General features: G+C 35.8%; 1 protein-coding gene across 1 annotated transcript; it reads right to left on the reverse strand.

Moving 5' to 3' along the window:
- Positions 1 to 795: 795 nt before the first annotated feature.
- On the reverse strand, positions 796 to 11,958 carry LOC138691915 (zinc finger protein 664-like). The gene is made up of 5 exons (XM_069814537.1): positions 11,844 to 11,958; positions 11,049 to 11,146; positions 8,769 to 8,906; positions 5,993 to 6,057; positions 796 to 2,779 (listed from the first exon to the last, which is right to left on the reverse strand). Exons 2-5 carry the CDS (start codon positions 11,142 to 11,144, stop codon positions 1,918 to 1,920), a joined length of 1,161 nt encoding a protein of 386 aa, XP_069670638.1. The 5' UTR covers positions 11,145 to 11,146; positions 11,844 to 11,958; the 3' UTR covers positions 796 to 1,917.
- Between the last annotated feature and the right edge of the window lie 3,113 nt (positions 11,959 to 15,071).

Raw genomic sequence — 15,071 nt, forward strand, 5'->3', positions numbered from 1 at the left:
AAATCTCCTTTTCTTGGCAATTCCTTGACTATATAGTGATGTTGAGTATCTCGGCTGTTCCAAAAACGCAGTAAAAGATATTTAGTGAATTCACTCTGCTTTCCGAGTAGAAGTCTTTAAGATCCCACAAATATGCCAACAACGATTGTCATATTTTAATGGCTTCAAGAATACGACGCATGTTTTCGTATGTTTCTTTCATTACTGCATTATATATATATATATATATATATATATATATATATATAAAGTTTATTGCCATTGTGTAAGAAAACGGCTTTTAGACTAATTTTAGAAGCATCTATAAATAAACGCCACTCTTCAACATTATGTGTAATGCCTAGTTTTAATCAGTCCGTCCACACCTGTGGAGTAACGGTCAGCGCGTCTGGCCGCGAAACCAGGTGGCCCGGGTTCGAATCAAGGTCGGGACAAGTTACCTGGTTGAGGTATTTTCCGGGGTTTTTCCTCAACCCAATACGAGCAAATGCTGGGTAACTTTCGGTGCTGGACCCCGGACTCATTTCACTGGCATTATCACCTTCATATCATTCAGACGCTAAATAACCTAGATGTTGATACAGCGTCGTAAAATAACCCAATAAAAATTTAATCAGTCCATTTACATCGCTGCATGTACAAACTCCAGAATCTGTAACAATGAAAAATGGTAATAGATCCTTATTTATGTTTCTAAATACCGAAACATTAGTATCTTTATCCAGCACCTTCAGTTCCTGAAGACGAGATCCTAGAATCTCAGCTAGCTGATTAGTTAAGTACAAATCACGACCCATGTTATTAATGTTGCTTTTCTTTCCTTTCTTCATCTGGAATGTAGACGTCCTCCCTTGATGTAGAGGGCTGCACATCATTAGATGACGTTATGTCAGATTCAGATTCTTCTTGCCATGTAGAAGGTGGAATGGGAACAGGTAAATTTTCTCCATGAGGTATTGGTGTTACAGCTGACGGGAGATTAGGATATTGAATGAGACTCTTACTTTTTTAAGAAAATCTAGTAACATTGGTTAAGCAGAAATAACAGTCATCTTCGTGTTTAATTTGTTCACGCCATGCCATTGGTTCGGAAATTTTTTACAACTACGCCTTTGCTTCTTCATTTCAAGTTTATTTTTTTATAGTATACCAACTTCTTTATGCCGAATATTAATTGATCTTTATGAAATGTTCACTATAAATATTTATGAGGTAACTGCAAGTTTCTGCGTATTTATTTCGTAAGAAATGATGCTAGTACATTTTGTTAACGGTTTTTCTTCATTAATTATAGGAAAAAAAATTTTAAAGTGAATAAATAAGATATTTTATAAAATGCATGCAGACATACGTTTTTCTATGTCTTCTAAATGTACAAAGAAGCTTAAAAATTGAGATCTACCAAATACTTGGGTTTGAGAAGATTTGTAGAAAGAATAGAAAACAAATAAAAACTCAAAAGCCAAAAACATTTGACAGTTCAAAATTTGAATTTTGTTATTCCTTTACATGGTAAATATACTTCCTAAATTTGGTTGAAAAAGAAGTTGTCATTTTTAGTGAAGTGTACCCTTAACATAACATGAACTGAATTCCTGCCAACACTACTCACATTTCAATGACTTCCCGACATTAGAAAAAATATGAAATCTGAGCTTACCTAGGGCCGAAAAACACCTTCTGGAAATGACACATTTCAATGGTGTCTCGCCTTTGTGGAAATGTACGTCTAAAATTTCCAGAATCTACATTTGCAGCAACAATCACATGTGAATGACTTCTTGCTTCCCCCCCCCCCCCCAACCACAAATTCTTGGTCATCGCAAATAAACGATATTAAAGAACTATCCAACAGTGATTGTATGCGACCGTACAAGATCAAGATTTCCAAAGTCTGTGAGAGTTTTGAGACACACATCACAATGCCTCCACACATAGACGCTTACGTAGATGAGCTCTTAAACTTCTGGATTCTGAAAAAAAATATCCACAAGTATTACATTTGATTGGCTTCTGTTTCGTGTGTATACGAATGTGCACCCTGAGCGCACTTGATGTTGAAAAGGCATTTCCACAGATTCCGCATTTGAACGGGGTCTCTCCAGTGTGAGTGCGGAAGTGCACCTTAAGTGTACCCGCAGCAGAAAAGGCTTTTCCACAGGTATCGCACTTGAATGGTTTTTCTCCAGTGTGCGTACGCATATGTAAATTACGAGTGTCGCATCGTTGGAAGCATTTCCCACACTTCTCGCATTTGAAAGGCTTCTCTGTCGTGTGAGTGAGTGCATGCAATACTAGATAGCCGGATCTAGAAAAGTTTTTCCCACAAGTTCCGCATTTGAATGGCTTCTCGTCAGTGTGCGTACGGACATGAACTGTAAGATTTCCCGACCATCGGAAGCATTTCCCACAGTAATCACATTTGAATGGCTTTTCGCCCGTGTGAGTGCGTGCATGGCATTTCAAATCATACGAAAGTGAAAAGGTTCGTCCACAAGTATCGCATTTAAACGGTTTTTCGCGCGTGTGTGTACGTACATGTACTTTAAGATTCCACGAATTCTGGGAATATTTCCCACAGAAATCACATTTGAATATCTTCTCGCACGCGCGAGCACGTGTATGCTGTTTCAGTGTTCTAGAACACGAGAAGAGTTTTCCACACGCAGAGCATTTGAATTGTTTCTCGCTTCCAAAGGCAGAATTGTGTGATACAGGAGAATATTCGGTACAAGTGTCCTTAAGGTGCCACGTTCCAATGTCGAGAGAATTCATAATGCTGCAAATAGAAGGTTCAAATTAGAGACTATTGATGATAGAAAAAACAAGTTACATCCATGCACTACGATGCGAAGGTAATAAGTGAATCAAATCTATACCTGTTTTGTACAACAGTCCAAAAGTTCCATTTTACTCATAACTGCGTAAAGTGAGCTTTAAAACATTTAGTACGTACAAAAATATGTAACAACTTTAGGCTCTTCTATTGATTTTATGCATTGCCAAACGAAATGCAATATTCAATCTAAAAATTTCATTAATTAATGCATTACCTAAAACTTTCAAGACGTAAATATTATATGTAAGATATTCAACATTCATTTTTATACTTAGACTGTATTATTCTGAAGTTATATATGTAATAATCATTGTTTGCATTGTTTCAAGAATGTGAAATAACTACACTTTTCATCAGTATAATAGGCTATGATTCCAGGGCTAATTATTTCTTTAGTGTTCTGAATTAAAAAATGTAATTCAGAAATGTGACCAGAATCCTGTGCTAAAATCTCTAACTCACTAACAAAAATTTTTGAAAAGCTTTAAATTGAGGCCAGAATATAAATATTACAGTATGGATATGCGGAGAAGTATCCATTCACAATGGGCATTTACCGTTACCCTAAGGCAATTAAATATGAATAAGCACTCACAAAAGTGAAACTGCAATCCATTATTTTATGTCACTAAAAATTGCAAATGTGAGGTACTTATTTGCTCCACATAGTAGGACATATGGCTGCACACTAGAAATTAGTATTTAACGTAGATATGGTTAATATTATAGGTTAGATATAAGGTTGTGATTGTGACAAAATAAATACAGAAAAAAAATTATATGTTTATAAGAGAGTTAAGGATCATTCACAATGAAAATTAAACATAACTTAAGCGTTAACTTAAGAATATAAACATTACGATAGAATCAACAAATCATACCATCATTCACGATGGGAACATAAACATAACAACAAACATACTTGATAACCATGGAAACATAACAACGACGCCATTTTCTCATATTCTGTCTTAAGGCCCATTCACAATGAAAATTAAACATAACCGTAACATAAACACAGAAGTTTGCGCCCAGGCTACTAAATGGGATCATTCACAATGATTCACATAAGCACTGACATAAACATTACCGTAAGACGTTAACATGAAAGTTTGCAAACTACAAACTTTCATGCTCATGCTTACGTGATTTGCAAACAGAACACAATCGTGGAGCGCTGAAGTATACGACAGAATATGAGGAAATGGCGTCGTTGTTATGTTTCCATGGTTACCAAGTATGTTTGGTGTTATGTTTATGTTCCCATCGTAAATGATGGTATGACTTCTTGATTTTACCATAACGTTTATATTCTTAAGTTAACGCTTACGTTATGTTTAATTTTCATTGTGAATGAGCCTTAATACTTCAGCGCTCCACGATTGTGTTCTGTTTGCAAATCACGTAAGCATAAGCATGAAAGTTTGGAGTTTGCAAACTTTCATGTCAACGTCTTACGGTAATGTTTATGTCAATGCTTATGTGAATCATTGTGAATGATCCCATTTGGTAGCCTGGACGCAAACTTCTGTGTTATGTTACGATTGTTTAATTTTCATTCTGAATGGGCCTTAAAGGCCCATTCACAATAAAAATTAAACATAAACATAACGTAAGCATAAAACCTTGTGTGCATGTTATTTAATGAAAGCATTCACAATGAATTACATAAGCATAAACTTAATCTTAATCATAAGACGTTAACATGAAAGTTTGCAAACTCCAAACTTCCATGCTTATGTTTATGCGATTTGGAAACAGTACACAAGCGGAAAGCGTGTTTTCACTTTTTGTTTAACATCTCATGGGCTTTGCCTACAGGCAATATTTTAATCTATTGGCCGTGATGATAGCTAGGCGCGCAACATGGAATCATATGACGAAAAGTTGATTATTTTACATCTCCCTTTCTTTGATTTCAAGTATTGAAAGCCATATACTGATGCCATTGTAGTTATTAGAAACATAAATTGAATAGCTACATCGTCAGTCATTGTGCAATTCTCCATTTTTATGTAATAGATTCTGTAGTTTTGTTGATTCGGTATGTTTGTTTCCACACACGTGTTATGTTTACGTTATGTTTAATTTTCATTGTGAATGGGCCTTGGCTACTTAAGTTTGTGGCATATGTTTATGTGCTTATGTTAATGTTTACGTTATGTTTAATTTTCATTGTGAATGAGCCCTAATATTTTAAAATTCGTTTGTAGAACACAAAAGTTCAGATCAATATCCTGCACACTTAACGGACAAAACTAAAATTCTTTCAATAATTTATTATCATAATATAATGCTATTTAAAATTTAGTGAGCATATTTGGAATTAATTCCGACTTTTCACAAAATACGCTATGAAATTTTTATTATAAAGTAATTTCTTCTCCAAAAGGAATCAAAACAAGCATATCTAAAAAAATAACCCCTGAAAGTTATGACAATACTGCAGTTTATCTTGCATATTAAAAGTTATAGCAGATAACATATGCTATGTAAAATTATAATATCTAAAAATACAGACATTATGGTTACATACATATCTTTCATTGCATGGTTGCTACTTATACAAGCAAGGAAGTATGGACAGAAATCAAATAAATGAATGGGAAGCTACCTGCCAGTGATGGTTGGAGAGGCAAGTGTCTCAGAAACACAAGTAGCTTTTATGAATTTACCTTGCCTGATTAATTGCTTATTCCGAGTCTTGTCTAAAAATTTGGGCAAGTATCTTGAAACATAATACGCATTCTTGTTCGCTTGTGTTGAAAACTTGCTTCTATTCTGGGACTATATTTCAAAGCGCAATGCTACACAGTTCTTATGAAGAATGAGTCTCACAGTGAAAGTCTTAATTACATCAGGATGAAATTTAAGCCGGCAAATATTAGGAATTCACGAATATTCATAAATGACGGCCAAGGTTCATTTAACGCATGTCTTTCGTACTACAACATAAATCTGTTCTTTTCTCAATCAATAATAATGTTCAAACAGACATAGAATATATGTAATGAATGATGTTCAAGAATCCCTGGTAGAGGACAACTTTGTTCACGTATGGTGCAGTAATACAAAGTTTATACATTTATTACGTCATCATTTACCTGAACGAGCAAAACCAAAACACATCGATAACTTACACACTTCACTCACCTCCCTGTTGGAACTTCACACTCCTCTTCCTTTATCTCCAGCTTATTCTCCACAAATATCTCTTCCTGAAAGCAATGAATACAGAGGGAGTCAAACTAAGTTACCGGCAGTCTTATGGGGCTATGAGGTTACATTTCCAGGGCAGCCCATTCGGGGTTTTTCAGGTCAGTTGTTTCCTTTAAACCCGGCAGTACTAAGAATAAAAGGATAATTTGCTGTTTGCAGTAAGCCAGTGACAAAATTCTGCCGGCACTTCTGTTAATCTGCTTTACTGAATAGTACGAACTGTATTCAGACGCAATTCACCCACAGTTAGCATAGCACTGTAAGCATCACCTGTATGCAGACGATTTACAAATCTATATCCATACAATCCCTGACTCACTCAATGACACAATACAAAACCTTAACGAGGACCTTGAATCTATATCTGCATGGGCCAGAAAGTTTGGTTTGACTCTCAATGCAAGAAAATCACAAGCAATCCTAGTGGAACATCAACGTCTATTATGCAACATTACTCCTGCTCTTCGAGTCACGTTAAACGACACAATAATCCCTTTTGCTTCCTGTGTTAAAAACCTTGGAGTTTACTTTGATACGCATTTAAACTGGAATAACCAAGTAACTCATATTACCAAAATAGTGCTTTCCATACTACATTCCTTAAACAGCATTCGAAAATTCCTCCCGCTATCACTCAAGAAAATACTAGTGGAAACACTAGTAATGCCCCACTTCGATTATTGTGATTTCCTACTGACTGACCTCAATGTCAATCAGTCGCAAAGATTACAACGTGTTCATAATTCTTGTGTTTGCTTCATCTGCGATGTCCGTCGCGCTGACCACATTACCCCATCCTTCCAAACTCTAAACTGGCTACGGCTTAACGAATGTAGAAATTTTCATTCTCTTGTTCTCCTTTTCCAAGTCCTTCACACCTCTACACCTACCTACCTTGCCTCCCGTTTCAGTTACCTGTCATCATATCATAATCTCTTCACACGCACGCAAAATAGCCGCATACTAGCCATACCAACACATAAGACATCATCGTATTCATCATCATACACAATCTCGCTCTCGCGCTTGTGGAATACCCTACCCAGTGACATCAGAGACTGTCGGCATTTAGTAGCGTTCAAGAGCAAACATATTAAGCATTTTCTTACCGCGTAGAGTAGGTTTAATTTTTACTTAATCAATAAAAGAAATGCTTCTCTCTTCTTAGCTTTTACAATAAACTGTCTAGATTTTATGAATCAGTTTATCTTTTAGTCTATCGATTTTTATTGTATTTGTAAATTTAATATTAATTGTAATTGTATTCTTAATATTGTAGTTGTAATCCACTGCTAGAGGGGAAGAGAAGGCCTGATGGCCTTATCTCTACCAGATTAAATAAATAAATAATATAAAAATAAATAAATAAAATACAAAAATCCACTTGCGTCATTGAAACATAACAGCTGAGAAATTCTCATCAGTTCTGAATCTGTTTCAGTTAAAGTTTCGTCTTATAAGGAACAGTGCGTATTTCTCTCCAGTTTTTTTATTATTTAACACATTGTTTAAATGGATATCCACCGTATGCTAACCTTCGTCTGTAGATGCGTTTCAATGAGTAAAATGGGATGATGTTCTGTTTATTTAGCTATGGTTTACATTACGTTTTTTAAAACAACCTTTAAACACCCAACTAACAGTTATCGACTCTCAGAAGTATCAGGAGAATTTTATTCCAGTAGCTCACTGCAAAGAACAAGGAAAACCAATGCACAGTGTACCAAAGAGAGCATGTGAGGAAATAACTATCCAGAAAAATCAAACAACCACACGTTTTAATAGCAACGTTGTGATTTCGTACGATTCTCGTTAACTTGGGTTTTACTCACTAAGAAAAACACAGAAGTTTCATGTAGTAGCAGTGTAAACCTCAGAACTCTTTAAAGAAATATATAATTTTTATGCTCGACCATGCCGAAATGTAGTAATTATACACCTGGTAGCAGCCCTTTAATGGACCTCATTAAAGAACACCTATTCATTAAAGTTCAGGTGTTCCACCAATCAGAAAACACCATTGTAGCAATATGAAAGCGGAAGTATCGATTATTCTCGGATATGCAATCGAAACGTCACGGAGGCTGGAAATCCAATACTGTCGCACAAGGTTATGTTCTGTTACTATAATAATTAGCGTTAATTGTAAATAATATTCAAATAAATTCCATTTGTCATCTCGTTTTTCAATGTCAAAATCAATTTCAAGGTTATATCAAGATTAATGTTTATTTTATTCTCTAGATTATATCAAGGTCAATGACATTTGTTTCTCGGAAAAAATCAATACTTTCGCGTCTGCGCAAATCTCACAATTTAGGAGATATTGCACAAGGTCAGTTCCGCTCCCCAGTCAGATAAGAATAATATGAATACTTCTGAATAATTTCAAGTTAGAAATATGGTCGAGCATAAAAAGTCGTATGAAACTTGCCTATAATGGTAATTAAGACGTTCGTATGAAAATTATGAAACTCGCTTGCACTCGTTTCATAAACATACTCGCGTCTTAATTACTAAAATTATAGGCTCGTTGCATAATGTACTATTATAAGCGATAGTCTACTGACAATGCGTGGTCCTTCAATTAATTACCCCTATATAATGTCACGTGTCTTTTTACTTGTGAAGTCTTATGGTCTTGGCAAAACAGAGCACAAGGTGAATAGAACGAGCCTTTGGAAGAGAACCACCAATGAACATCGCTCACCTCAGACTCACACTTCACCGCAGGAAATGTAGATGGCTCTGCTGTTTCCTCCATTTTTATTTCCGATTTCAGATCACAGCTGGGGTCCATGCTGCGTACTGTTGTCCCACAAGCAAGAGCAGTCTGTAAGCGACGTTCCTGTGGATTACAGAAATGTAACAAACCCGTAATTCGTATAGTTCTAGCAGCTGAATGAATTTGTTGCAGCCCTTAAATCTGGGATTACATTATGACAACTGGCTACTACTGCTCTTAAAATCCACAACACAGGGAAAATTAATAAACTACGTAATACTGGAGTAGAAGTGCTCTCCACATTATGGTACAGCAAGTAATACACTTTCCTCAACATATCACTGTTCTTTTAAAAATATCTGTACTAGAGGAAATGCACAGAAGGGTCATTAAGTTACAAATCAAAGTGGGCCTTGCATATTTAATGATGAGCTTGAAGTGATTATCAGTAGACGGTGTATTACCCAAGTATGAAGATAAACGATTCTAAATAAAGAAACAAAAGATGCAAGATGGTATACTTCTGTTTTGCGATTTCTTGGTCTGGTATAAAAGGATATTTATTAAGAATATTGTCATACAATTTCAGCATACCTTAGGCCCTTAACACACTTGTAGAGTTTTCGCCAGTGAGAAATGTGTTACGAGAAAATTAAAAAATTGATAACAGGGATTCAAATGGACGTCCACACACTGGAAGAGATTCTCGTTCGAGGCAAAAACCTCGCGCGAGTTTCTCGCTCAGCGAATTTTCTTGACACATTTATCAAAGATGTTTGACATTTATTCTCTTTATGACGATTGAATGTAGAAAAAGATATCACAGGTGGCGATGAATTGTATTGTTTTTATTTGAAAATGAAAATGAGGAAAGATGGCTGATGATTGCAGTCAGAAATTTATCGACTTTGTACGATGTCACCCGTAGGCCTATTTATATGATACACAGGATGAAAACTATAAAAACACGAAACACGAAAAAATCTGGAGCTACATATCAGATTATCTGAAAATAAATAGGGCTATATTTTATTTTGATGAGATTTAACAGTATTAATTAAACATTTGAAATAATGTATCCATATGTCTTAATAGTTTACATAATTTTAATCAGAATATAGCAAAGAATCCTCTATCATATCATGAATGGCATAAAAAAACTGTGGTCCATTCAACCTGAAATAACGCCTAAACGTATCATCATTCAAATCGAAACCAGTGTCCAAAACTCGCCCTTATTTTCGTAAGATACAATGTGATTTCAGATATTTCTGGCTTTAATTGTAGGCCTACTTTTTCTTTTCATTAACAAAATATGTTCATGTAACTCCATTTCCTCATCATCTGAATACTCAGATTCAACATAGCGTTCTTACGTAATTTGTAAAGTACGACAATATACTTAGAGGATATATATATTTAAGTACGACAATATACGTAAATACATAACCTATAATATTTCCCCCAACGAGTGATTACTATAATCAGAAAAATGCTTTCCGCATGAAGGCACTGCATAGATGATCATAGCGAGGTGTGATCTGTGATAGCGAGAACTCGCCAAGTGTGTGGAGGAAGGCTCTTCGCCTCTTTCTCGCAACACATTTCTCGCTAGCGAAAACTTTGCAAGTGTATTACGGGCCTTATTGATCTGGGTCATGCCAAGATTTTTACATTTTCATTTGTTATCCAGTGCTCTATCCATTGATATACAAGTTCGCTGATTTCGAGCACCCGTTGAAATAAACCTTGTATGTTATGCATACATGCTTGAGAATAACTTTAAAATGTAGTTCCATAAATAACTTTAGGCTAAAGTTAATGAGAGATTCCTAATAATTTTGCAAAACATAACAGCAGTTTTAACAACGATATGAAAATGATTTATAAAAAAAATTCTTATCTACACAAGACAGTATGCGTAAGATAGCAAACAATATATTACTGCTGTTAATTGTAAGTAGCGCTATTCAATTCTTTTCAGCTATGAAGATTATTAAGAAGCTCTCGCAATCTCAACTCTTCTAAATTCTATAAATCTACATCACCTCTGTTACATTCTTAACATCATCTATGCAAGTAGGCAACACATCCCCTGGCTTTGCCAATTCAGAATAACGTACTACGTAAAAAATTCAAGTTGTAACTTGGCAGGAAATAGTTTTGACACTCGCTCAGCTTGTACAAGGATTCTGACCATTATTTCGTTAACAGTAACAAGAGCAAGTAAACAAATGAAAAACATTAAAATGAATTTATATTTACATCTGCTAAAGGATTTTCTTCTTCCATATCGGCGTCATCAAACGACTGTACAGCTAACACATCCTCCTCGGGTTCCATCTTTATTGCAGCCATCATAACTGAAAGAATAGTGTCAGAAATTTGACTATTTGTACTAATTCTTTAGTTATGAAGAACCATATAGGCAATCTTACTGTGAACCATTTACACAAATCTTCATGTTAACTGGTAACAACTGTAATAAAAAGACATTTGACATAGTAAAGCTATCAAAGTTGTTCACTGACAAGTCTTACCGATTCAGGGTCAAAATTCCGAAACCAAAATTTTGAAAACAAAAATCCCGAATCCAAACTGTGGAAAACCAAAATCCCGAAACGATGAATATACTTGGAAAATATAATCCCCAACGGAGTTGTTCAGAAAAGTAAACATTCCGAGGTATAAATTCATGAAGCAAATCCCCCCCCCCCCACAAAAAATAAAATAAAATTCCAGAAGTAAATATCCTCACACAAATGGATCCCAATTTTTGCACCCTAGAGCAAAGAATAATTTTGGTACGAGAATTCGTTGAAAATGTTTCTTAATTTATTTTATCCAAATAATTAATATACGATCTTGGTTAGGGAGCATTTGAATAATTAAAACATCACCTATCTCTAGGAAAACGTGCCATCGATGAGGGTAGCAGTAACACGCTGTGAAAACGATGCGATCAAGGAGGCAGGAATGTAATATGTGGGACGAGAACCCTTGACAAAGTACCGTATACAAAAATGTGGACGTGATCTAGCTTAAGAATATAGTTTATACCTTGCTCATAATATCCATCCAAATATAAGTGCACAAGAAAAGGCGACAGCAACGTGTAACAGATTATTATTGGAGAGTTAACCACAGCCTACTTGACGTAAGCCTATAGTATCTAGGAAGCCATGTTTACACACTTTTCTAGATGCTAAAAGGTGAAAGAGATAATTTCGCAGAATAGCTACACAAACGATTTTATTTGTACTTTTTTCTCAGATCACTACATTTTACCTCTTTTCTGAAAAGAACCTAGGAACAGAAGTACGAAAGCAACGTAAATCGGAGCAACCAAACCTATTTTTTTTTGTCGAAACCCTAAATTCCCCTCCCCCTTTTATTCAAAAGAAGAAACAGAAGTAGCAAAGTAACTTACTCCAATAACGTAACCCAAATGTCAGTGGTATTAGCACCATATCGGGGATGTTAACATATTAGTATGTAACACATGGATACGTAACAATATGTTACCTAACCTAACCAAAATATCTACACTGAGACCTGAATCAATTTTACAAATGCATCACTGTCACACATGATGAGTCTTACCTTAATAATTCGCAGGATGCAGGATACGTCTACCAAACTCAGCTTTGTTCCACCTCTACCACGTCATTCTCCAATCATGACGTCACCGTCACCATAGACGTGGTCTACAAATACCTGACGCTGAAGAGGTATCAGTCCACAATTGTGTACGCAGCAATTCCTAATTCCCTCATCAAAACCTCCTGCCGAGGATGTACAAGAAACAATAATGACGTAACCAAACGAAATACATTCACAGCACTAAGTTTAGTGCGTGCCATGAAGATTACACGTAACTTCCTTCCGTTTCACAAACTTCCGGTATTATTTCCCCACAACGAAACTTCAAATCCTCCTCATTTACCCTTACATCATGACCACACACTTCTCGAATCATGCAATTCTTCATAATACCAAAATTAAAAAAAAGCTGTGTATAATAGCCTCTCTCTCGACTGCATGCAACCAAACAATGGAATTCTACACACACACACACACACTACAACTCACAGCGATATTAGAGACCACATAACAGCAAAATAATGGACGGACTAACTACGACAAACTATATATGCAGCTCGTGACAAGATTACCTTGGCTTCTGCGCATGCGCGGACTTCTTCGATAAAAACCTAAAGTAACCAAACCTAACCTTCGTATATGCAACATGACTTGATGTAAAATGTACACGCCAACCCCTGTTCAAACTAGCATCATACGGCTATCACATGACTATAACCACCCAAACATCAGCCAATAAGAACACAATGCTTCAGCCAATCAAATCACAATACATTAAAAAAATGTTGTTTTATTTAACGACGCTCGCAACTAAAGAGGTCACATCAGCGTCGCCGGATGTGCCGGAATTTTGTCCGGCAGGAGTTCTTTTACATGCCAGTAAATCTACTGACATGAGCCTGTCGCATTTAAACCCACTTAAACGCCATCGACCTGGCGTGGTGGATATGGTCTATATTAAGAAATCTAACCACAATTTCTATTTAATGGTCCCATAACTGTGATAGTGCAAACACAACTTAAGATATTAAAGATTCGTGTTTTATCATTATCCAACGTAAATGACTTCTCCACCATGTGCTAATGTCTGTCGGTATTGACAGTCCGAAACTAATATTTGTTACAATAATCGCATTGAAACTCAATCTCGATATTGCTGAAAAGAACAGAATACTAGGAGATTTGATAGTTATATATTTTATAAGGGTACCAGTATCACATTTAAATGACCTGAAATATATTATCATACTTATGATAGTATAGGTATTTTAATTAAAGAAATGTAATCTGTAAAACATCTAACGAAATTTATAACCTTGTGCTTGCTATTTGGGAAAAGGAAATTGTACCAGAACAATGGAAGGAGTCCATACTAGTACCTATCTTTAAGAAGGGGGACAAGACTAACTGTAGTAAGTTTCGAGGAATATCACTTTTGTTGACGTCGTACAAAATTTTGTCCAATATTCTTCCAAGAAGATTAACTCCATATGTAGATGTAATTAGTGGCGATCATCAGTGTGGTTTTAGGCGTAATAGATCAACTATTGATCATATATTTTGTATTCGACAGATAACGGAGAAGAAATGGGAGTATAAGGGTACAGTGCATCAGTTATTCATAGATTTCTAAAAGGCATATGACTCGGTTAAGAGAGAAGTTTTATATGATATTCTTAATGAATTTGGTATTGCCAAGAAACTAGTTAGGTTAATTAAAATGTGTCTCAGTGAAACGTATAGCAGAATTCGTAAGGGTCAGATTCTGTCAGATGCGTTTCCAATTCCCTGTGAGCTAAAGCAAGGAGATGCACTATCACCTTTACTTTTTAACTTTGTTCTAGAGTAGGCCATTAGGAAAGTCCAGGATAACGCAGAGGGTTTGGAATTGAATGGGTTACATCAGTTGCTTGTCTATGCGGATGACGTGAATATGTTAGGAGGAAATCCACAAACGATTAGGGAAGACACGGGAATTTTACTGGAGGCAAGTAAAGATAGGTTTTGGAAGTAAATACCGAAAAGACAAAGTATATGATTATGTCTCGTGACGAGAATATTGTACGAAATGGAAATATAAAAATTAGAAATTTATCTTTTGAAGAGGTGGAGAAGTTCAAATATCTTGGAGCAACAGTAACAAATATAAATGATACTCGGGAGGAAATTAAACGCAGAATAAATATGGGAAATGCCTGTTATTATTGGGTTGAGAACCTTATATCACCCAGTCTGCTGTCCAAAAATCTGAAAGCTAGAAGTTATAAAACAGTTATATTACCGGTTGTTCTTTATGGTTGTGAAACTTGGACTCTCACTTTGAGAGAGTACCATAGGTTAAGGGTGTTTGAGAATAAGGTGCTTAGTAAAATATTTGGGGCTAAGAGGGATGAAGTTACAGGAGAATGGAGAAAGTTACACAACACAGAACTGCACGCATTGTATTCTTCACCTGACATAATTAGGAACATTAAAACCAGACGTTTGAGATGGGCAGGGCATGTAGCACGTATGGGCGAATCCAGAAATGCATATAGAGTGTTAGTTTGGAGGCCGAGACGTAGATGGGAAGATAATATAATGAATTTGAGGGAAGTGGGATATGATGATAGAGACTGGATTAATCTTGCTCAGGATAGGGACCAATGACGGGCTTATGTGAGGGCGGCAATGAACCTCCGGGTT

The sequence above is a fragment of the Periplaneta americana genome, chromosome 16, assembly GCF_040183065.1.
Source record: "Periplaneta americana isolate PAMFEO1 chromosome 16, P.americana_PAMFEO1_priV1, whole genome shotgun sequence".
In the NCBI taxonomy this organism is placed as follows: Eukaryota; Metazoa; Arthropoda; class Insecta; order Blattodea; family Blattidae; genus Periplaneta; species Periplaneta americana.

What these genes read in the sequence shown, in the direction of transcription:
- LOC138691915 (XM_069814537.1), bottom strand. Translation starts at nt 11,144, where the DNA reads ATGATGGCTGCAATAAAGATGGAACCCGAGGAGGATGTGTTAGCTGTA. An exon ending in AAGAAAATCCTTTAGCAGAT is followed by an intron (nt 8,907 to 11,048) that starts GTAAATATAAAT and finishes TGTAATCCACAG; the next exon opens with GAACGTCGCTTACAGACTGC. An exon ending in TGTGAAGTTCCAACAGGGAG is followed by an intron (nt 2,780 to 5,992) that starts GTGAGTGAAGTG and finishes TTCTATTTGCAG; the next exon opens with CATTATGAATTCTCTCGACA.